Source organism: Giraffa tippelskirchi, chromosome 3, assembly GCF_054371585.1.
Source record: "Giraffa tippelskirchi isolate mGirTip1 chromosome 3, T2T-mGirTip1v1.2.pri, whole genome shotgun sequence".
NCBI classification, from domain to species: domain Eukaryota; kingdom Metazoa; phylum Chordata; class Mammalia; order Artiodactyla; family Giraffidae; genus Giraffa; species Giraffa tippelskirchi.
The window spans coordinates 80,060,563-80,086,224 of record NC_137277.1 but is presented as its reverse complement, the minus strand read 5'-3'; the positions used below and the strand labels follow the sequence as shown (position 1 = coordinate 80,086,224).

At 36.6% G+C, this 25,662-nt stretch overlaps 1 protein-coding gene across 10 annotated transcripts in view; it reads right to left on the bottom strand.

Moving 5' to 3' along the window:
• Window positions 1-247: 247 nt before the first annotated feature.
• The window catches only part of SESTD1 (SEC14 and spectrin domain containing 1), a 133,072-nt gene continuing 107,657 nt past the window's right edge, over window positions 248-25,662 (bottom strand). For all 10 annotated transcript variants that reach the window (XM_081579492.1, XM_081579495.1, XM_081579494.1 and 7 more), the window contains 9 exons: window positions 21,275-21,397; window positions 15,774-15,968; window positions 15,138-15,252; window positions 13,514-13,673; window positions 8,668-8,749; window positions 7,829-7,951; window positions 6,871-7,062; window positions 4,074-4,195; window positions 248-1,567 (listed from right to left, as the gene is read on the bottom strand). In XM_081579492.1, coding sequence (XP_081435618.1) covers window positions 1,438-1,567; window positions 4,074-4,195; window positions 6,871-7,062; window positions 7,829-7,951; window positions 8,668-8,749; window positions 13,514-13,673; window positions 15,138-15,252; window positions 15,774-15,968; window positions 21,275-21,397 — 1,242 coding nt within the window. In that variant the 3' untranslated portion in view covers window positions 248-1,437. The remainder of the gene's footprint in view (window positions 1,568-4,073; window positions 4,196-6,870; window positions 7,063-7,828; window positions 7,952-8,667; window positions 8,750-13,513; window positions 13,674-15,137; window positions 15,253-15,773; window positions 15,969-21,274; window positions 21,398-25,662) is intronic.

The window sequence follows — 25,662 nt, the reverse complement described above, 5'->3', positions numbered from 1 at the left end:
CTAGAAAAAAAAAAAAATCATTCAATTCAGTAACTGGAACTCATTGCAAACCACAACACTGCAGGGCTCTGTAAAGCCAGACTGCAAGGTGCAGAGCAGTGAGTGCTGAGGATGCAGGGGCAATGGATATGGGTTTCTCCAAAAAGTCTGGCAGTGAAGAAGGCTGGAAAAACCAGCAGGCTCAGAAGGACGTTTTTGCACTGGAAGATACACAGACAATGGAAAGAAAAGAGCACACTTTGCATAATTTTGTATTGATCACAGATTATAAAATTGCTTTTAATCTTTCTCAAAAACATGTTCTGAAACAAAAATGAACACAAAATTATATGTATTTTACCATTTAAACTTAATATAAACTTAAAAGCATTAACATTTTATAAATTTAACTTCTAAAAGATGTGTATAATTTTTATTATTATACTACACCAGAATCTTGCTTCTAGTCTATCATGAGAAATTAAATGTTATTAACAATTGCTATTTTAGTTCCTGAAAGATTACTCTGATATAGAAGATGACATTTAAGTAACTATGTATGCCTTTCCCAGCCCTCCTCTCCCAAAGACAAAATATTTTCAGGACAGTAATTTAGATAACATTTTTCAAGCTGAAGAAGAGAAAAACGCAGGTGTTCCACTAAGATCTAAACTTTTCTTCACAATAATTTTTTTTGATAAAACATGCTTATTTATTATATATACATGCTTACATATGAATTTCCTGGCTAAAATACATGCAACCAACATGAAAAAACAAATATTAAACCATCCTCACAAGCCTAAGAATGCCCTTTTAATTAAGGCACTCATGTTTGGAAATAGGATATAACCACCAAATTAAATAAGGTGTTTAAAAGAAGCCTTTTATTAAGCACAAACAACTTTTAATACATTATCAATACAAATAGGAAAATGTCTTTTAATGAATATGATATATCAAAAATCTGAAGGTTTTTCTTCATACTGACACAATAAAAATAATCAAATTTGAAGGAGAATTACAAAGCAAAAGTTTGAGGACACCACTGTCTACTAATAACAGTTGAGCTACAGTCTAAATTTACTACATCACCTGGGGAGGAAGGGCTACCATTTTTTATAGAGAGAATTTCTAAACTCTTATTAGCACCATTCAAAGCTTATTATCAGTTGTTCATCTACAAACTGACAGGTCAGGTAAAGCTTTAAAGCAAGTTTTCAGTGCAATGTTTACAGTTCCTTCTTTTAAGATACTTGGAGTCTATGATCTCAAAGCATGTTAAACAATTCTGCCTTGGTAATTACAAGGTGTTAACATGTGGAGAGAAATGTGTAATGGAAAGAAATGAGGCTTATCCTGGCTGTGAAACGCATCTTAACGTATTGTAGCTAATGCCGGAGTATGCTGACGACATGCGGGATTATGAACAGCAGGTCTCTGGGAAGAAGGCAGCTATTAGCTCTCTGTAGTCATCATTTCTGGATGTCTCAGCTGCTGCCTTTTGAGACTAACTAGTTTCATCCTGTCTCTGATGTGTTCTGCAGTAGAAGCCATGTCACTTGGGGTCCCAAAATATTGTTCAGTTCTAAAAATCGAAACAGAAAAAGCCCAGTCAGATTAATACAAACCCATTGACTGTGCAGTGAATGCAAAAGGAAGCAAAAATTACCTACGTGGTATGCTGTTAGTTCATTTGCAGACCATACTGTTTATCTTTGAGTAGCAATTCAGTAGGAGAAACATTTTTAAAAATGGCATAAAACATTTTTTAAAATGGAAAAAAATATATTAATGGTATAAATATCCTATCACGTATACTTATGATAATCTCAATAAACCAAACAATGCAACAAATAAACAGTTCAACAGCAACAACGTTCTGCTTTCAGCTTGGGAGCCATAGCATGCACAAATATAAAATCTGTATGAGTACTTCAGTGCCTAGGACTATGGTCATCAGATGTCTAATATAGCTGGCAAGTAAAATATCCATTTAATGTTAAGCCATCATTTGGGACATTAATAGATAAAATCATTTAATTTTATCCTATTTGCAAAGATACAGTATTCAGAGTCATAGAATCTTTTAGAGCTCAAAGAGTTCCTGGAAATAATCTGGTTTAGCTCTTCATCTTTTCAGATCAGAAAACTAAGACCTAGAAAAACAAATGACTGAACTATAATCACACAGTGGAAAAAACAGAATCTGAACGTGGGTCTTCAAGCAGAGAATCCAGAGAGACCACCTTATTTCTTTTATTGTTCTAGGAGAATGGTACAAAAGATAAATGTGACTAAGCTCACTGTCAAATTTTACACAGTATAAACAAATTACCGTATAAAAGGGAATGGAATAATAATTGCAAATATTAAAGTTGTGAAATTTGAATATATAGCACTAACTGACTCTTCCATTTTAAAAACGAATATGACACATGAACTATTTGTAGAACATGGGAGAAGCAGCCCATGCAAAAGTACCAGGGGGAGATGCTCCTGGGAGGACTTGAGTAGAATGAGACTGACTTTGTGACAACTGGCTGTCAAACACAGAAATGAGGTTTTGGTGGAGTGATATCCTGGAACGGACCAACCAGAAGCACCCTACTAACACTGTTACCAGCCGGATTTATAAACTTTTAGATTGTATTCTCTTTTATAAGCTGGAGATATACATGATTTTAAAGCTACTTCTGATTATTCAAGTTTAGGTATGACTAGAGATTATCTAAGTATAGACTATGAATAACATTACATCTTCTCAGTATCAATTTCAAATAATTCTTTGAAGCTCATGACACATTAGCTGTGGAACTTATCATGTGTGAGATAATCATTTTAAGTAGTTTGTATACATTTAACTCATTTAACTCCCTCACTCATAACCCAAGGAAGTATGGAAAATATATTCCTATTTTTAGATGAGGGAATTGAAGCACAGAAAAGGTTAAGTGGCTTGCCCCAGATGTCACAGCTAGTAAGTGGTGGAGCTGAGATTTAAACCCAACAAATCTGGTTCCAGAGTCCACAATCAAACCTACTACACTATATTACATTGCGGTGTTTTTGTTTAGTTGCTCAGTCATGTCCAACTCTTTGTGACCCCATGGACTAGCCCACCAGGCTCCTCTGTCCATGGGATTTCCCAGGCAAGAATACTGAAGTGGGTTGCCACTTCCTTCTCCAGGAGATCTTCCCGACCCAGGGACTGAACACATGTCTCTTGCACTGGCAGTCGGATTCTTTATCACTGAACTACCAGGAAAGCCCTATATTACAATGTAAGGAAACTTATCTTTAATGGTTTGGTTTCTCTATTGTTTGATTTAAATATCCTCTGAATTACCACCAAATTGTATTCATTGAGAAGATCTAGCTCCCTGGGGATAAAGCTACTATGATTCATTTACCGGACCATTTACTTGCAAGAGGTTATTTCTTATTTTTATCATCAACTATTTGAAATGGAAAGGAATGTGGAAATCAAGACCCCATCATTTTACAAATGAAGAAATTAGGACTCTACATAGCACAGTGAAAAAGAGAATGGATTTGGTGCCAGACAGACCTGAAAGTAGGTTCTAATTTCACTTAGAAGCTGTGATATTCTGATGACTTAAATCTTTCTGAGCTTCAGTTTCTTCATCTGTAAATCACAATAATCATATTGGCCTAGCATTGTTTGGTCAAAAGCCTAAAGGTGAAATGTTTAACTTTGCGCTGGGTATATAAGGTATATATTTTGAGCTCACTAAACAGTCCCCTCCCTATCCCTTCCCTGAAAGAAGTTCAAAGTCACCCGACTCCTTATCATCACAGTCAAGGCTAGAACCCAGTATGTCAGCCTAGTCAATGATTTCTTCTACAGCAAGCTATTAAGGGCAATACATTTGACAGCAGCAAGTACCAACTGCTACCACTGTTAAAAACCCAGTAGGGATTACTTTTCATTTTAAACTAATTTATCACAGATACTGAAGATGTGAACCAAAGCTAATTTACTAGGACTTTTTAGAAACAGATTTTCTTCTCTTGATATTACTTTAAGACCTTACTGATAAAAACACAAATTATAAGAACATGCAGCATACCCATCAGGATAAACTACAGGAACAGTCAGTCTATCTAAAAGTGATTTCCCAACTGCTTCAACTTCATCAAACTGCTCCTCATCATTAATCGCTTCAGGCTCTTCTGGACAGTCTTGTAAAATCTGCAACAAATAAAAGTGCAACATCAATCAAGAGACACAGAAAGGAAACCAAGTTCATTAAAATTTAGTAGATTGAAGGTGCTTCTGTTCTGTTCTCAGAATCTCCATGTATGTCAGAGAAGACTGATTATTGACAAAGCTGACTCAAGAAATTCAAATAAAATGAAACACATAACCCACACTAATAATATTATAATTGGAATAAGAAGAGTTCTATAGTAATTTCCAAAAAAAAAATACTAGACTCTTATTTGGAATTAAACTGAAACTGCTTAAGAAGTAGTCTTCTTTCATACATCAAGTAACTATTTATTGAATACTCACTTTATGTTTATATAGTGGCTTGGGATATGAATGAGAAACAGATTTTGACCTAAAAGAGCTTACAAACTTTCCAAATGAAAAAATATATATAAATACATAACAACATATACTCAGAGTACAAACACATAACAATGTGATTCCCTAGCTAGAAACTTTACAGTTATTTTAAAAACAGATCTGCTGACTTGAGTTACATGATATAAACTAAAAAACAAAATATAAATAGATATGGTTTTAATTCAAATTTGGAATTTCTACAGTCCTTGATATTATTTTTTCCCTTAATTATCACTATTTAAATTTAAATGGTACAAAAGAATGTAAAGAAAAAATTGCTGTGATTTGTAATAGTTAAGGCTGTAAGTACAGACCCACATAGTAGCCACTAGGTACATATGGTTAGTGAGCTCTTGAAGTGTGTCTAGTCTCAAATGCAGATGTGCTATCAGTCTAAGATACACTTAAGATTTAAAGCAATAATACTAATTTAAAAAATTTACCTACAAGAAAAAATCTGCAAAATTTGAGACAGAATAAAAATAATTTATTTTTGCAACTTTGTTTGCATACTTTTCTGAATCCAATTATGTTTATTTTGGCATTACTCATAAAGGATATTTTCATATTATAAAATTCCAGATTTAATTTAAATATTTTCCTAATCACTATAATTTGCTATGCAATTTGCTTATAGTTATGGCTTGCTGGTATGAAACAGAACCCACCCAAGAGAAAAATAACATCTAATAACAAAAGGTTTTACATAGGTTGCATAATAAAATAACCTTAAGCAGAGTTTATTATAAGCACAATAAAGGCCATGTACCAGAAAAAAAATAGGAATATAAATATTCTATGAAAAAATTCTCAACCATATTCATTCTTGGGCTTCCCTGGTGGCTCATATGGTAAACAGTCGACCTGCAATGCAGGAGACCTAGGTTCGATCCCTGAGTTGGGAAGATTCCCTAGAGAAAGGACTGGCTACCCATTCTGGTATTCTTGCCTGGAAAATTCCATGGACAGAGGAGCCTGGCGGGCTACAGTCCATGGGGTCACAAAGACGTGAACACAACTGAGCAACTAATACATATTCATTCTTACATAACTTCTTAAAGAGATCTAGATTTTTAAATGTCTTTGAGGATACATTTTAAGAGTAGTATCCTAAAAAATTATCAGTGGTGTTAAGAGATCGGACCAGTGGTCATGCTGGGATGGGCAGCAGAAGCAGTGATTAAAACAGGATGGGGAACCACCTCTGGGGTGCTGGCAACATTCTGTATTTGAATCATGTGCTGATTACACAAGCATACTCACTCTGAAAATTCAGTGAGTAGAACATTTGAGCTGCACATTTTTCTATGTTAGTAGTATACGTCAATAAAAAGTTTTCACTAAAACAATCAATAGATAAACAAGTCAAGCCATTTGGATACTTTAATTCATCATCAGTCGGCCCATCTTACACTAAAAAAATGACCTGTAGAGTTCAATAACCGGCTCAGTAAGAGTTAATGTGGACATTTCCCAACAGATGTACTGCAGAACACAGACAGCAACTGCTTAACTCCTGAGGCTCCTGGCAGCATCTCTTCTGTTCTACAGACCAAGGCGATCTTAGGTTTCTCATATCTTAACTTGCACTGAATATCCCCTACACATAAACTTTCATCATTAAGAAATCAAAACAAAGTTAACTACTTAGTAAGGCTCCTCTTTGGAATGGAAATATAAGACTTGGATGCTATAAATTTTCACTGTGCAGTTGAGAAAAAGGTTCTATTGAAAATTTGCCCAAATAAAACACCACATATTGACTTTTAGTTTCTGGGGTTAATGAATTCCTTAAATAATAAGTTCTAGAATGATTCTTTAAAGATAACACATGAAAAAAAAGGTTTCATTTTTATCCTTACGCTTGTAATTTTAGTTGGAGAGTCTCAAAACATTATAAAAATCACAAAGTGACCTTTTAAAAAAATTATGACAATTAGTAGTATTTGCGAAAGCCAAGTTTCCTTTCTTGGCATAATGAAACAGTGGGAGTCATGACACCTGAAAGAACAGACAGTACATTCTGGGCATCAGGTCTGGTGAGGAGAGACATGGTGCTGAGGAAGGACTACTGGATGGTTTCAATTCTTCTAAACACAGTACTCCAACCCTGCTATGGCTCACCAAGAATCTGATTTGAAATTTCTAAGACAATACATTGTATCTAAACAAACGTTAAACAATGGAATTCATATAAATTTTTAAAGAACAGACTAATCAGAAAATTACAAGGTAAACACATTTTAAACATACATAACAAACACGACTAAAACTACATTTTTAAAAAAGCGAACCTTTTCAGCATTTGAGTGAAATGCAATAGCCATTTCCAGCCTATGCACTCTCTCTTCAGATGCGATTGTAAACTGTTTCCACACTCTGTTCAGTCGAGGAAGTGTATCCCCAGATGACCGAGAGGTGCAGCGCAAAGACTGGCACAGCACAACTGTGGCCTGGAGCAACTGTCTTCCATAGTCATAAGTGCTCTAAAGAAGAAAAAGTAAACACAACATTATAATAACAGAACTCTAAAAAGAGGGATAGGAAAGTGAACAGGAGGACTGTAGCTGCAATTAAGTAACACTATTAGAAACCAATAATGAATGAGTCCACTGGCACTTACTACTACAAATCGTCTGCATGCATAAATAATTAAGGGGAAGCAATACTTCCAGTTAATTTTTATTAAGTTTATTTCTTGTTAGGCTTTCCTCTCTTACTCTGCTTTCCCCTCAGTCTGCTCAATTTCACCAGCCCAAAAAAGAAAAAAAAAAAAAATCAATTAAAAAAATCTGCTCACCCATTAATCAAAACACATAGGAAACCACACTGTTAACAACATGAACTCAGTAATTAAGGAAAATAAATTAAGATACTATTCACATGAAAAAAAATCCATGTTGTTATAACGCTGATACTGGTGAGATGCAGAAACTAGGGTTTCTAATTTACTGATATTAACTTATACTTCATAGTAACTTTTACAAATGAATAGTTACTGCCTTAAAATTACCATAATATGTTAATATATCATAAATCAGAGGGCGCTACAGAACCTGTATTCGGGAAAACTTAAACCCTCTCAAATTTATACAGGCTAGTTTTGATTCATCAGTTGACATTTTCTTAGTTCTATATTTCTGGATTAATATAACTAACCTTCTTGGACATGGAGGGCTAAGTTACATACAATCATGTAGAAAACTATTCTAACACTGAGCTTGTAGAAAAGGAAGATAACCAATTCTGCACCTGTGCAACATCAACAAATTTTCTATGTTTCTCCAGCAGAACTTTCGTTTCCTGAGCATCATCCCCCAACCTGATGTGTGTCTTAAGAAGAGCATCCAGGAGTTCACTGAGCCATTCTACTGCCTGCATGAAAATAAGTCACAGTCAACCTGGAGTCATAACTTTTTACCTTGTATATCAAAACACCATATTAATAAAAAGAAAGATTACTATCATGTGATTAATTAACCCATTTGTTATAACCGTAATAGCTTATTTCATTCAATGTCAAGCTACATGAGTTAATGATCTCTCCTCTTCCTCAAAATTTTTAAAATCTAAAGACAAGACCTATTAAAGAGAAGTATTCATTTAAAATTAACATCACATGATTTATATTAATAAAAAACCATGCATTTATGTAATATAGATCTTACTGGAATTGCATTACAGACTTGATGTTACAACTTAAAATTCTAAGTTTCTTCTATGTTAAGTTGTAACTATGTTTTTGATATTGACTACACAAAATAAAAAATTGTTTATCTAGCTACAAAACCCTCTTGTGGGTTAAAAGGCAATAAACTACACCAGCCTTCATCCTGGGATGTAACTGACAACCAAATCACAATAATAAATAATCCCAATTTCTAGCTCAACAGAGCATCTCATTGAGAAGTAAGTCAAACAAGACCAGTATGACTACTGGAAATATAAAACTTTATTACTTCAACAGGATAAATGAGAATCTGATTTAATGAATTTACTTAGGACCATGAAAAGAACACTTCTGTTTATAGTTAGGTGAAATCAATTTTCTAAGTAAAGATAAGTACATAATATGCTTGATTGATCTTTACCTGGGCAGCATCTTCTTCACATTTAAACAACTGAACCATCTGAAGCATCTTTAACCTTCGCACATCTACCATGTCTTCACATCTAATAAATCCAAACATAAATTGAGGAAAACATTTCAGTTTTGTGGATAACTAGTATAACACCACTATCTGCACATATATTTTACAGTATATTAAAATACTTAGTCTTACACTATGGAGACTGTACTATTTTGTATTGATTTGCAAGAATTTTAAGGATATCTGCATCTGTATTCCATTAAAACCTCAAAATACCTGATAGATACTAAATCACAAACCCTCTTGAGTATTGTATGGATTGTGCAAAATACTGAAGCAAAGCACAAACACAGTAGTACACTAAAGCCTGAAGAAGTATTAACCATCAATTAGCATTAAACAACCTTCAAAGACAAAAACATAAAGTTTCTAAAATACTAGTTTAGAGAATGAGGCTCCAAGGAAATAAAAAAAAAATTAAAGCTTTTCATTATATTACATTACCAGAGTAATATCTAATTTTGAATTAAAAAAAAAAAAACTCCCATCTATGCTCTTAAGAAAGAAAAAAAATTCTGTTATCTCTGGATAGAAACAAACACAGTTCAGAGTATTTTTAGATTTTACTGTGGTCTCCCTGGATAACATACAGATTAAAAATTTAAGCTGACTTGATCAATTAAGCCCTGATCCATTCCCTTCATTTCCATGCAACTCCGTGTACTTCAGATGGGAAGGAGAGAATCTCATGGCAGTACTGAATAACACTAACAAGCCACCCAGGAGGCACTGGGCTCCACTAGAATTGATATTTTTAAGGAAGCTTGATAACAATAGCTAAGTCATTGTCACAGGCTATTTTTTTTTTTTTTTTGCAAGAATGCCCTCAACACAATCTATAACATATTTTTAAAGGGCAATTTGGTTAAATAATCCTACAAGGGACTGAAGAGAAGTGATTACATATATTTTCAAAATCTGAAGCTAAAAGACAAGGTAAGACACGTCAATGATGAAGACAATATCATAGTCAACATATATTTTCAGGTACTGGACAGTGTGCTTGAAAATACAAGACGTGGTTTCTACTTATTAAGATGGTCCCATTTGGGAAGATGCACTTTAAAAAAAACAATGTGATAAATACTACTGTGGAGCTATATGAGAATAGGGAAGAATAAGTAAAAACTTGCCTGAGAAATCTAAAAAGGCTTCCAAGGATAAGTACCCCAGAGTCTTGAATAATAAGTAGGAATACACTAGGCAGCAAATGAGGGAAGAAGTATTCTAACTACTCTGGGTGCTTGAAACCGCATGATGCATTCAGGAAAGTGAAAATAAGTGTGTGGTTTTGTAGGAAAGTTAAAGGAGGTAAGATTATACAGGACTGGATTATGCAGGGTCTCCTACACTATTCCATGGAGACGGAACTTCACCTGAAAACAGGAAGTCACTGAGAGGGGTTCACAGAAGAAGTTAGGTAATTGGGTGAGTGCTTTACAAAGATGGCGCTCACACACAACAGACTGCAGAGGAGCAAGGAAGGAAGCAGGTAAGAGCTAAGATCAGGAAAAAAGGATTCAGAGACAGCAGAACTGGGGCACGTGATGAGGCTGCGAGAGACGAGAAAGAGGAACAATTTTGATAAATCCTTTGGATAAATCCCAAGTTTGGTAGCTGATGGTATTTTTAACTGGGACAGGAAACTAAAGGAGAAGAGCAAGTTTTGGAGGACAATGATTCCAATGCATACAAGTGAGCTTTAAGTATCATATGGGGCACCCAGGTGGCGATGTTTAGTAGGTAGAGGGATTACAGGTCCAAAGTATAGGGGAGGGATCTGGGTCAGAGCCATAACTACTCAATCATGGTCATACTGAAGAAAGTCATTAAAGTAGTGAGACTGTCCAGGGAGAAGACAATGAGTGAGAAGAGGATCTGGCCTCAGAACAAACCCTGAAAGCAGTGAAATTAGCTAGAGGACAGGAAATCAGTGCAGAAAACCAAGAAGAAACAGAGTGCCCCAGAGAATCATAAAGGTGCTTTTAAAGTATATAAAGTTGTCAGGGAGTTTCAAAAAGAAAAAAAAAATGTCAGTTGTCCCTGATGCTATTCAGAGTGGTCAAGCAATGTCAGAACCAAAAGTATTCCCTGGATTTTGAGCAAGATGAAGGGTTTATTTACATGTGGCACTTACAGTCACTGATGACATCAGGAAGAGCAAGTTCAGTGAAGTGGTGAGGGGAGAGGTCAGATGAAGAAGGGTTGAAAAGTAAACTGGAGACAGTGAGGAAGTATGAATGCAGATTAGATCTTCAATGACAGCTGTCAAGAAGGAGAGCTCAAAGGAAAGAAAGGTTTGAAGAGGAGGTGGTAATTTCATGCAAAGATGAGCACCAGAAAGGACAGAAACAATATGGACCTAATAGAAGCAGAGGTATTAAGAAGAGGTGGCAAGAATACACAGAAGAACTATACAAAAAAGATCTTTATGACCCAGATAAACACAATGGTGTGATCACTCACCTAGAGCCAGACATCCTGGAGTGTGAAGTCAAATGGGCCTTAGCAAGCATCACTATGAACAAAGCTGGCAGAAGTGATGGAATTCCAGCTGAACTATTCCAATCCTAAAAGATGATGCTATAAAAGTGCTGCACTCAATATGTCAGCAAATTTGGAAAACTCAGCAGTGGCCACAGGATTGGAAGAGGTCAGTTTTCATTCAAATCCCAAAGAAGGGCAATGCCAAAGAATGTTCAAACTATCACACAATTGCACTCATTTCACATGCGTGCAGGGTCATGCTCAAAACCCTCTAAGCAAAGCTTCAACAGTGCATGAACCAAGAACTTTCAGATGTACAAGCTGGATTTAGAAAAGGCAGAGGAACCAGAGATCAAACTGGATCCATTGGATCACAGAAAAAGCAATGGAAAAAAAATCTTCTGCTTCATTGACTACGCTAAAGCCTTTACTGTGTGGTCACAACAAACTGTGGAAAATTCTTAAAGTGAATACCAGACCACCTTACCTGTCTCCTGAGAAACCTGTATGCAGGTCAAGAAGCAACAGTTAGAGCCAGACACGGAACAACGGACTGGTCTGAAGTTGGAAAAGGAGTGTGTCAAGGCTGTATACTGTCACCTTGATTATTTAACTTATATGCTGAGTACATCACGCAAAATGTCGGGCTGGACGAAGCGCAAGCTGGAATCAACATTGCCGGGATAAATATTAGTAACCTTAGATATGCAGATGGCAGAAAGCAAAGAGAAACTAAAGAGCCTCTTGATGAAGGTAAAAAAAGAGAGTGAAAAAGCTGGCTTAAAGCTCAACATTCAAAAAATGAAGGTCATGGCATCCTGTCCCATCACTTCATGGCAAAAAGATGGGGAAACAATGGAAACTGTGACAGACTTTATTTTCTTGGGCTCCAAAATCACTCCAGACGGTGATTGTAGCCATGAAATTAAAAGATACTTACTCCTTGGAAGAAAAGCTATGACAAACCTTGACATTATATTAAAAAGCAGAAACATGACTTTGCCCACAAAGGACCATATAGTCAAAGCTATGGTGTTTCCAGTAGTCATGTATGAACGTGAGAGTTGGACCATAAAGAAAGCTGAGTGCCAAAGAATTGATGCTGTTGGAGGAGACTCTTCAGAATCCCTTGGACAAAGCAAGGAGATCAAACTAGTCAATCTTAAAAGGAAATCAACCATGAATATTCACTGGAAGGACTGATGTTGAAGCTGAAACTCCAATACTTTGGCCACCTGACTCTAAGAGCCAACTAACTGGAAAAGACCCTGATGCTGGGAAAGATAGAAGGAGAAGGGGATGACAGAGGACAAGATGGCTGGATGGCATCACCAATTCAATGGACATGAGTTTGAGCAAGCTCTGAGAGATGGTGAAGGACAGGGAAGCCTGGCATGCTGTAGTCCATGGGATCGCAGAGTTGGACATGACTGGGGACTGAACAATAACAAAGTATTTGAATGAAAGGCAGGGATTAGAGTAAAGAGTGGGAACTGACTGAGTGAGGAGACATGGGGATACAGTTTTGATAAGAGCAGAGCTTTTTCATCCTTCTGATGAAAATAATGACATGGATAAGTTTGCAGATATGAGGATAGAAGGAATTTCTATCTAATGACTGTTTTGTCTGTGATGCAGAGGGAAGTTTCTGTGGGGTTTTACTGATGCCCTTGAAATTTCTAAGTGTACAAAAATTTCATACAACCATGCTAGCCTGTATGTACTAGCATATATTAATTTAATCCTTTATTTTGCAATATTCTGCAATTGCTATTGCAAGTTGAGTTTTCAAAGAACCCTTTAAATTTCTAGTTCTACCATATAACAAATGAAACTAAACTTTACCTTACCCAGAATTTACTGTCTAATCCTTCTACAGCAAATATGAGAACAATGGATAAGTGACAATTTGTGTGAGGTTTAGATGAAGAAACAGATCAACGAATGATAAATTTAATAGCAACTCTAAACTAAATGAAAATAGAAACGTCAGATTCTCCAGAGTCTTGAAAGACAGACGAGTCACAGGCTATACTGGGAATAAAGAATGTGATGCACTTGAATGGAAATGAAATTTTTATCACTGAGTAAAAAGGTGAAAGGTACCTATTATATGAATGAATTGCCATTATTTATTAGTACAATTATACACAATAATCATTAAATTTACCAAAAACTTACTACATGCCTACTATGTAACAGGTAAGAATTTCTACTTTGTATGGAAAATATATCACTTTTCATTTTAATTAATATTATGCTGTCTCCGCAAAAATTAACAAGAACAGTCAAACTTTGCCTTTGTTTTCTAAGCTGCATGTCTTCCATCACTCCTTGTATGTGGTCCACATTTTCCTTATTCTCAATGGTTACATCCTTTCCATAGGCCCAGGATGCCTGATTGGAGATCTGATCCAGAAGACCTTGACCTTTTTCACGCAAACCTTGCAATCCTACATCTAAAACAAAAGTTATCAGATTTAATCTCTTAAACAAGAGAAGCTTTCCCTCCCTTAATTAAATCCCCTCAGCAGATATTGTACTTGGATTGCTAGGATAACAGCTTTGTACATTAAATTACTTTGGTCTGGAGCCCTCTGAATATTTCAATCAATAAAACCCATTTAAATGTGGCTCAAATTGGAGCTCCTTCTCATTCAAATTCTCCCTAAAGAGAATTTCTAAAAGGTGAACTTCAATAGGTAACTAACTACTTTTCAAAATTGCAAGTAGAAAGTGTGAGAATTTCTGTCTTGATGAGTAAGATTTTCAATTTTCTCCTTTCTGTTTTTACATAGTTCAATTTTTAGGAGAACATGGGAGAAGGCAAATGCTTCATTCAAAAAATATATTAGAGCCACAAGACATTAAAACAGTCAAGCACTGTGTTCTCACTGTAAAAGGACACTGAACGTTTTGAATATAGGTGCTGTCAGCTTGTACTCAATAAGAACCAACACTTAGGATGTATTTATAAGACTTTAAATTAGGTATGTATATTGGAATTCCTTTAGCATTTTTAAAGGAAAATATCGCTCAAGAAAACTTGTGACATTTTTGAAATAAATTTCATCTGGCAGATTAGATACTAAACATGTAATTACATCATCCATTAAAATAACAAAGACTATAAGTAAGTAAAATGCCAATACAAACATGATTCTTCAAATCCATTCCCTCAAGTCCTTTTCAAAATTAATTAAATTGGTTCAATCACATGTCACCGTTTTCCACTAAATCGCTGCCTTAAGTTTCTGCTTCCTCTACTCCATTTTCCTTTGTCCAATGTCCCAGTCAGTACACACACCCTCCACCCCCCATTTTCACAGCCACTATTCACTTCTCCCAGTCATGACCTAGGAAAACTCTATATTTTCTACTTGTAATAAAAGTCAAAAGGCTATGATGTCAAGTAAGGGTACTAGCTTAATAAAACTGAACCATCCTCTCCTTGGAGAGTATGTAACCTTGGCAATATTCCCAGTTTGGAGAAACAAATGCACAGAACCAAACCAACTATTCTTTTCACAAGGTTAGGATATAGCCACAACAAAAATCATTGCATAAACACAGTGTGGGGCATACAGGGTTTACCACAGAACACTTCACAGCTAAATACAGGTTATGCATGCACTACAGATAACTGTTCATAGAATATGCAAGACATAGCACTTGTAGATTCGGCTGGGTAAACAAGAAAGGCTGAAGGCCTTATGAAGGAAGGGTGACGGACCACCAATGAAAGGTAAGAACTGTAGCATAAATTAAACCCTTTAAGGGGATAAAAACTTTTTATACTAATTTTTCCTGTGTTCCCTGTAAATGATTATAATCAGATCAGTATAAGTTGACTTGTCTAACCATGGTAATGATATTTTTAAAAAAAGAACCCTTATGTTTCAGCATTTTTAAAATCTGCTTACCAACACTTTTCAGCTTCTCTTCAAGCAGTTTTAAAGTTTGCTGAATCGATGCTCCATCAGCTGGTGCTACATCTACGCACAACATCCCTAATAAGCCATCCAACTGCTGAGACAACTAAAGCAGAGGGACACCAAAGAGATAACCCTGATATAATCAGCATCTACAGTGTTTAATGATTAATGAGGTTTATATCTAATGAAGTTACCACGATTATACTTGAAAAAGACTCTGCTGTTAAAAGACAAGGACACATAATTAGAATACACATTATCTGAAAGACAGAACACATAGATGCATGCACCAGGAAGACAGTATGTCCAGGTCAGCAGAATGCAGAAAAGCACTGAAACTTCCATTTCAATCTATGTTATAAAATATGAACATCGAAAAACTATCCAAATGAAATCTATCAATTACATTGGGACATCTATTTAGACAAAAAAGGTTTAGTTGCATGCAGAATAATGTAACATAAAATTAAAAAAAAAAAAAATCAAAAGTATCTTGTTTCCCCCACCAGTAAATTTTACTGTTCCAGAAAAATAATTAAGAGACATGCAAACCTGCAAAAATGATGTGCAGATAAGTACTCAGATAATCTGAAGCAAAGAAAAGCAATCAGAGTAGTCACTTACATCTTGGGCAACACCATGAAATTCAAGAGCTGCTTGTAGCAGATTCTGCCTAAATTCCAGCTGACTGGCCTGTCGATAACAAACATCACTAAGCTGTTGCTGGAGCGACTTCAGTTCCACAAGATCTTCTTCATCCCCAGCATTTAAGAGTGCTGCAATTTGCTGATTAAGTTCCACATAAACTGCAAACCATTCCTGTAATAGAGACGTTGTAAAGTAAACTAAGGATCAAATTCGCTCCTGAAAAATACACTACATTTTACAGCATCTCCAGATATACTAAGTAACATATACGAGATTTTTTAAAATCAAAATAATTTGAGGACAGAAAGTCCCAGCATTCAAATCCTTTCACTGAGATTCCTGGAATAAGTCCTGCCAACAGCAAAATCTATTTCCTCATAGCTGGCCACTAAATGTTCCCCTCTCTTTCCTGTTCTCTGTGAAACCCATCACCCTTAGAGAGAGCAGTGAGCGCTGCAGCTCTGCTGACTGCTGCTGCTGTGTCCACAGGTGACCTACCACAAGCCTGGAGGTGAGGGAGATGGCTGCCTCACTCCTCACTCCTATTTCCAAACCATTTCTTTCACCCTTCTCTCAAAAACCGTATCTCCTGTGAAGTGCATGTTGTTGGACTCCATCCTGCCAGCCTTTCCTGCTGCATGACCTCACCTCAGTCAGTAGACTTCTTGGCCTTCCTCTCAGTGTCAGCCTTCTTCCCGACTTTCACCGTGCAGACATCCGACCAAAACTGAACTCTTAGTTCCTTGACTCCGTCCCTCACTTCCACCTATCCTGCCCTCACCTACACCTCAGCTACCTACTCCAACAGACATAAAAGCTGTTATTCATATCATGTGCTACTGTACAGCCCCCATATCTTAATTTCAAGAATCCCACTCTCTGACTTTCCAATTCACGTCCTTTAGTATGCTGGTCCCTACAGCCCCATGAGGTTCACCAGTCAATTGTCCTCAGCATATTATTATACTGTCTAGCACTCAAGAGCCTCATGTCCTCACTTCTGCACTTTGTCAGAGGCTATAACCACCTCCCAGGGCACAATCTATGCTCGTGCCATAGTGTTTCCTCCATCAGATTCACCTGTCAAAAATGAAGAACAGATGCAGAAAAACCTGTTGATAAAATTCAGCATCCATTTATGAGAAAAATTTTCCAGAAACTCTCAACACTCGATAATGGCCTATATGGGAAAATAAACTTTAAAAGAGTAGATATATGTATATGTATAACTGATTCAATTTGTTGTACAGCAGAAACTAACACAACATTATAAATCAAGTACAATAAAAAAATTTTAAAAGACCTTCTACTTTTGAAAGAAGCAAAAAAAAAAAACCCTCAACAAATTACTAGCAAGCCAAATCCAATACTTTAAGCAGATTGTACACTGTGATCAACTGGCATTTATCCCAGGGGTGCAAGGATTTTTCAGTATCCACAAATCAATCAGTATGATACATCACATCAACAAATTAAAAAATAAAAACTGTATGATCATCTCAATTGATGGAGAAAATTCTTTTGACAAAATTCAACATCCATTTATGATATAAAAAAAAAAAACTTTCCAGGAACTAGGCATAGAGGGGACAAACCTCAACATAATAAAGACCACAAAGGAAAAACCCAGAGTTAACATCATATTCAATGGTGAAAAGCTGAAAGCATTTCCTCTAAGATCAAGAACAAGACAAGGATGCTCATTCTCACTGCTCTTATTCAGCAAAGTTTTGGAAGTCCTAGCCATAGCAATCAGAAAAGAAAAAGAAATAAAAGGAATCCCAATTGGAAAAGTAGTAGTAAAAGTGTCACGTTTTGCAGATGACATGATACTCTACACAGAATATCCTAAAGACACCACCAGAAAACTACTAGAGCTCATCAATGAATTTGGTAAAGTTGCAAGATATGAAACTGTTAGCAGTTGGGTATAGGTCAAGGCTAAAGATACTAATTTGCAAAGTATTAGCCAACAGATGTTATTTAAAGGCATAGGACTAGGTGAAATTATCCAAACACAAAGAGTATTGGTTTAGAAGAAATGAGCCTTGTGAAAGCTGAACCCTGGGTCACTCCTAAATTCAGAGGGCAATGGGAGGAAAGAGATCGAGCAGAAGAGGCCAAAATGGAGCTGCGTGTTTCAGGAAAGAAGTAAGAAAGGAGGGAGAAGTGGTCACCTTTATTAAAATTTACTGACAGGTCCAATAATATAAGGACTGAGATTCTGATAAGAGTGGGAAGGACATAAATCCTAATCAGAGTGAATTAAAAAAAGAACAGGAAATGAGAAGATAGAGTATAGCCAAAGGGAAGATTTTAAAAATTTTAATTTATATTAATTTATATATTATTTACTATATATATATTCATTTATATTAAAATGCACATATCTTGAGCATGTATTTTGTTTTTAATGTAAAATACAGTATCTGTACACTGAATTTTCTCCATCAATTGAGATGATCATACAGTTTTTATTTTTTAATTTGTTGATGTGATGTATCATACTGATTGATTTGTGGATACTGAAAAATCCTTGCACCCCTGGGATAAATGCCAGTTGATCACAGTGTACAATCTGCTTAAAGTATCTGAAATAATCCAGTTGAAAAGAGAGAAGATAATTGTAATAGCAAAGCCTTGCACAGGCAACACAGTCTGTAGAGTGTAGTGGAGTGGTTGGTCTTAGAATCAGGCATAGTTCCTTCATTATTTTGGCAGAGAGGGAAAAGCAACAAAGACTTATCAATAAATAAATCAATAATGCCAAGGTAGAGAAAACCTGCTCCATACGGCTGTCCCTTATATCTGTGGGGGACTGGTGCAGGGATTCCAAAATCTGCGGATGCTTAAGTCTCATACTTGGCTTTCCATATGTGAGAATGTGGCACCCATGGATACAAATAACTATATATATATACATATATATAAACACATATATAAATAAATATATACACACACACATATATATATATATATCACACACATATATTTTATTCAAAATGCTCCTTCCTAGGAAATAAGGGAACGTAAAATTTATAGAACCTTAGATGAACAGGCTACATTCAGTTCAGTTATGATCATTCTCTGGTCTACCTCTCAAAAACATTTAACTGCAGAGAAAATGATTATTTCATAGCCCTTCCACCCAAACACAAATACACATGAAACAAAAACAAAAACAAACCACCACCAAGATACGGGACTTGAATTAAGACAGTACGTAAGAAACAATCCTGGGTGTTCACATACTAGAAGAGAGGCAATCATCAGGACTAAAAGCTAAAATAAGATTTATGATTGGACTAAAATACTTAAAAATTTATTTTACATCGTTATTATCATACACTCATTTTGATACACTTCAATATTTTTCTGTTGTGCTTACCTAGTATTCAAAAATCAAGAAAACTTATTGACACTCCTTGATAAAGAACTACATACTAGTAGGATTTTACTTTTCCATATATTAGTACTAAAAATCCTTATTGATTTTGGATTGTTTTAGCTTTATTTCTGAATTATACTTTTAAAAAGAATCTAAAACTGTTAGTATTTAACAGATTGCTTTAACCCAAAATGGTATATTAAAAGTTTCTCCAAAGTCTACCCATATTAAGCAATCAATATACTAGAAATCTCTCAGTTTCATAGACCTGAACAATTCCAATATATGCTTTAAAGTATTGACTTTTATTTACCAAGAGAAAAGAAATTTTTTAATATTAGAACATCTTAAACATCATACGGAGAAGGCAATGGCACCCCACTCCAGTACTCGTGCCTGGAAAATCCCATGGACGGAGGAGCTTGGTGGGCTGCAGTCCATGGGGTCGCTAAGAGTCGGACATGACTGAGCGACTTCACTTTCACTTTTCCCTTTCATGCACTGGAGAAGGAAATGGCAACACACTCCAGTATTCTTGCCTGGAGAATCCCAGGGACGGGGGAGCCTGGTGGGCTGCCGTCTACGGGGTCACACAGAGTCCGACACGACTGAAGCGACTTAGCAGCAGCAGCAGCAACAAACATCATAAGCTAATGTATGCATCTTGCATCAAACAACCTGTTCTCAAGGTGACAATGCAGTGCCACCTATTGGTTAAAACACTGCAATTCAAGTTTTGCTTTTTATACCTAAGGATTTTTTCCTTCGATCTCTGGTTGGTTGACTCCTCAGATGTATGTGGAACCTGTGGATATGGAAGGGCCCACAGTATATATATATTGTCTTTGCAACGTTCCTAGTTAGTACATGCAAGTGACCTAAAAATAAAATTCTATAATTGAAAAATCTAAGTATTTGCAGATGACACCACCCTTATGGCAGAAAGTGAAGAAGAACTAAAGAACCTCTTGATGAAAGTGAAAGAGGAGAGTGAAAAGCTGGCTTAAAGCTCAACATTCAGAAAACTAAGATCATGGCATCTGGTCCCATCACTTCATGGCAAATAGATGGGGAAACAGTGGAAACAGTGGCTGACTTTATTTTGGGGGGCTCCAAAATCACTGCAGACGGTTACTGCAGCCAGTTAAAAGACGCTTACTCCTTGGAAGCAAAGTTATGACCAACCGAGACAGCATATTAAAAAGCAGAGACATTACTTTGTCAATAAAGGTCCATCTAGTCAAGGCTATGGTTTTTCCAGTAGTCATGTATGGATGTGAGAGTTGGACTATAAGGCAAGCTGAGTGCCAAAGAATTGATGCTTTTGAACTGTGGTGTTGGAGAAGAATCTTGAGAGTCCCTTGGACTGAAAGAAGATCCAACCAGTCCATCCTAAAGGAGATCAGTCCTGAGTGTTCATTGGAAGGACTGATGTTGAAGCTGAAACTCCAATACTTTGGCCACCTGATGTGAAAAGCTGACTCATTGGAAAAGACCCTGATGCTGGGAAAGACTGAAGGCAGGAGGAGAAGGGTACGACAGAGGATGAGGTGGTTGGATGGCATCACTGACTCAATGGACATGGGTTTGGGTGGACTCTGGGAGTTGGTGATGGACAAGGAGGCCTGGCGTGCTGCGATTCATGGGGTCGCAAAGAGTCGGACGCGACTGAGTGACTGAACTAAACGGAACTTCTTTATGCATTTCATAGGTTCCAACGTAATTTTTTTCCTTTTATGCTGAAGAAAAAATTGTCAATGATTTGTATTTAACTTACAGCTCCTGTTCCTGAGATAATACTTTTAAAATTCAAGACTACAGATGAAGGTTCTATTTATGTACTATCACTCTTTCTTCTGTTACTGTAGTTTTTAAAATTTCACATGAATTATGTTTCTAAACTGAAAACCAAAACCAAACGTCTAATGAATATGTACAGAGTGGTCAAGTGCTATCAATGTACTTGATAACCATACTGTACTTTATGACCCTAAACCAGAGTATATAGCAACTTGTCACTCAGTCCCACACATGCTATAAATTATCATTGACGACAGCACTGTAACTTGCAGAAGAAAGAGCATCTCACACTGTGCTGGCTCTCAATCTCTTCATGCTTCTGCTGTAGGGCTTGGGAAGCCCGGATGGAGTCTCCAATTCCCCACTGGGCTCTCAGCTGCTCTGATCCAGGCCCTTCAAGCCAGTTCACAACCTATGAGTGGAAGTTGAGATGAAATTTTAAAATAATCAAAAACTTACCAAGCTTTCATTCTAATTGGTTTACCCCTCCCAAAGTTCCTCAAGTATTTTTAATTTAAATTCTTTAAATTCTATTTTCTTGAACATTGTATTTTATTGTATGTAGTAAATGTTTCTTTTGGAACTATATGCCTATAATGTGACAACTTTCCCAAACTTAAATTTGATATAATGTACACTAGAGCATCTTAGGCTTTCAGCTACCTGATTATCTCCCAGGTTAAAAAAAATCTGGGATGCTCCCATAAGATAGGATTAAAAACTAACTTATGATAAGAAAATCAGAGAACTACAGGATTTAAAATTGGAAGGGACATCAAAAATGACATTTGTGAAATTTTTTATCTAATAAGAAAACTGAGTTTCAGAAAGATTAAGTGACTTGTTCAAGGTAATAGAACTCATTATTTAGTAACTAAGAGTCACATGTCTTGACTCATCATCTAGAGTTCTTTCCAAAGTATCAAAAAAACAGAATGAATTAACTGATATAGACAAAATATTATTTTTCTCACTTTGAAAATTAAAAACAGTAGAATTATACTACTGCAATACGCTCTAGGTGTTTGAAAGACCATCTGAAGTCCCATTGGCACCAAGTCTACTCAGAAAGATGTAGGGAGGGGACTACAGTTTGCCAAAAGCACAGCACTGGGTGTTTCTCTTTTGCTAAGTCCCTGAAGCAGTCCATCAGTTCAGGAGATGAGATCCATGTGGTATAGATATGGGAGACACTCTATTAAAACCTCACACCACACAAGTGTCATGCCCATTGTAAAAGTCACTGAGCTCAAAGATGTGCAAAGTTATGCCTTCCATCAAGTTATTAACAGTTCTTCCAATCCAGATCCAGAATAATTTTTACTACAAGCAATGTTGCTGACATAATAACAGAGCTGACATTGTAATTTTCATCAAGTTTTCAAGAGAACAGAGCTGGACAGTTAAGATCAAAATCTCATGCAGAAGAAGAAGATCAAATTCACATGCAGGAGAAAAACGGGTTTCAATTACTCTACCCACAATATACTCTAAATATATATATATATATATACACATTCTATATATATACTCAATATATATACTCTAAAACTACATAGACACAGTGAAGTAATTCTAACAAAAAAAATATTACCTAGCTCTACCAAGCTCAATTATTATTTAGTAAGCTAAATTCAAAACAGAAATTCAATGACAGATATATGGTTATGCCCTAAATCTTAACTTAGCATAGCTCCCCAGAAATGAATAAGGATGTCTCTGCAAAGAGTCAAACATGCTTAAGAGACTAAGCAGGCATGCACACACGCACACACATACACAGCAAAGTAATACGAGAGACTCAGTGAGACAGGCTTATCTTATCACAGACCTATAGTGCATTCCATAGCTACTACCAGGTTAATATATATTTATATTAAAATCTAAGCATTTATGTAGTTTTAATAATTATATAAAAGCACCACATCATACCTGCCTCCTGAGAAACCTGTATGCAGGTCAAGAAGCAACAGTCAGAACCAGACATGGAACAACAGACTTGTTCAAAATTGAGAAAGGAGTACGTCAAGGCTGTATATTGTCACCCTACTTATTTAACTTATATGCAGAGTACATCATGTGAAATGCCAGGCTAGATGAAGCTCAAGTTGAAATCAAGACTGCTGGCAGAAATACTAATAACCTCAAATATGCAGATGACACCACCCTTGCGGCAGAACACGAAGAGGAACTAAAGAGACTATCAATGAGGTGAAACAGGACAGTGAAAAAGCTGGCTTAAAACTCAACATTCACAAAGCAAAGATCATGGCATCTGGTCCCATCACTTCATGGTAAACAGAAGGAGAAAAATGGAAACAGTGACAGACTTTATTTTCTTGGGACTCCAAAATCACTGAGGATGGTGACTGAAGCCATGAAATTAAAAGACACTTGCTCCTTGCAAGAAAACCTGTGACAAACCTAGACAGGGTATTAAAAGGCAGAGATATCACTTTGCCAACAAAGGTCCATATAGTTAAAGCTATGCTTTTTCCAGTAGTCAGGCACAGATGTGAGAGTTGGACCATAAAGAAGGCTGAGTGCCAAAGAATTGATGCTTTTGAACTGTGGTCCTGGAGAAGACTCTTGAGAGTCCCCTGGACAGCATGGAGATCAAACCAGTCAATCCTAAAGGAAATCAGTCCTGGATATTCATTGGAAGGACTGATGCTGAAGCTCCAATATTTTGGCCACCTGATGTGAAGAGCTGACTCATTGGAAAAGACCCTGATACTGGGAAAGACTGAGGGCAGGAGAAGAGCATGAGGTGGTTGGATGGCATCACCGACTCAATGGACATGAGTTTGAGCAAACTCCAGAACATAATGAAGGACAGGGAAGCCTGATGTGCTGCAGTCCATGGGATTGCAAAGAGTCAGACATGACTGAGAGACTGAACAATAACAACGACCCCAACCTGAGGAATAATCATGTGTATTTCATTAATTTTTCACATGCATTTGATTTTCATATGTCACTCTAGATTTAAGTGCTATAGTTGATTCTCATAGAATACAAGTGATTTCTCTCTTGGGCTTTTCACTTTCATGTGGCTGTAATTGTGATAATTTTCAGTGGCTCTAAACCTCTTTCTTAAGAAGGCCAACCTCCTTGCCTGCCTCACCCTCTTGCTCTCTCATTTGTCCAACCAAACCATCCAATCAACCAACACCACTAAGAGCTACGTAGGTAATGTCCTATGTCAAATAACTATTACACCTGCTTTCACAGCTCCAGTTCTCTATTGTTGAGCATCTAAGTAATTTAAATAAGAGTATCATATAGCAGTTATGCAACAGAATTTTTCTCCAATCTTCTATTGTTTTCTTAGAAAATGTTTTCAACGACATCCTGGGTCCAATGATCTTGTAATGTTAATGGCTAATATACATTATGAAATTACTCTCTAAAACACTTCTTTCTGTATGAAACGTTCAAGTTATGAAAGTTTTAACTGAAAATAAACCTTCACAACATATATATATATATATATATTTCTTTGTTTATAACTTTTATTTTCTGAGATTCTTAGCGCAATTTATTGAGAAACACCTACACAGGAGCTCTGGGAGAAATAGTATCTGACAACCAACATATTTTTTGCTGTTTCCAAAAAACTCTTGCACTGGGGTTCTTGCCCTCAGTCTACTTCAACCTTAGTGGAAGAAATGAGATGGGTAAATAGTCAAGCAAACAATGTAGCAAGGATTACATTTAAGCAATGATTACATTTAATTTGAAATAATTTATGTTTACTACAAAAGTGTGTTAGAGATGGTAACTAAGAAAAAAACTAGTTAGAGCTTAAGAATGTTGGTACGGTCCTGCTGCTAAGTCACTTCAGTCGTGTCCGACTCCGTGCGACCCCACAGACGGCAGCCCACCAGGCTCCACCGTCCCTGGGATTCTCCAGGCAAGAATACTGGAGTGGGCTGCCGTTTCCTTCTCCAGTGCATGAAAGGGAAAAGTGAAAAAGAAGTTGCTCAGTCGTGTCTGACTCTTAGCGACCCCATGGACTGCAGCCCACCAGGCTCCTCCATCCATAAGACTTTCCAGGCAAGAGTACTGGAGTGGGGTGCCATTGCCTTCTCCATGGTAAGGTCCTAGGTGTATGATATTAAGTTGACTAAAATTAGGGGAAAGTTTTCTGGAAACAAAGTAGATGTGATTTACTTTTTGATTTTATATTTTCTAACATAGACTGGTTAAAAAAAAAAAAGAGTAAGACTTAATGTTTGTTAATAACCAGAGGAGAAAAGCAGAACAACATACTAAATAAAAATCTTTTCATGTGGACTGAATACTCATCTTTGTGGCAATCTCTCTCCCAGTGTGGTTCTGTGTAGCATTCGGGATGCAGCGTGGCTAGCTGACATGGCATATGATGCCATACGATGCCATGGACAACGGGCCCTTGCCTGTGCATCACCATTCCCTCCTATGCCCGAGCCCACCCTGTACGTTCAGTGCACCTCAAGGGTGCCACGCTCTCTCACTAGTCTTGCTCTAACATGGGCTGTCCTGCTGCCTGAAATCTTTGAGCCCCTTCACTTCCTGACCTCTTTTTCATCTTTCAAGATTCATCTCATGCTGATGATTTTGGTCTTAAGTTTTCTACTGAACTGTTTATTTTTCTTTTGATCTATTTTTAAAAATGAGTTGTTTTTCATTTCC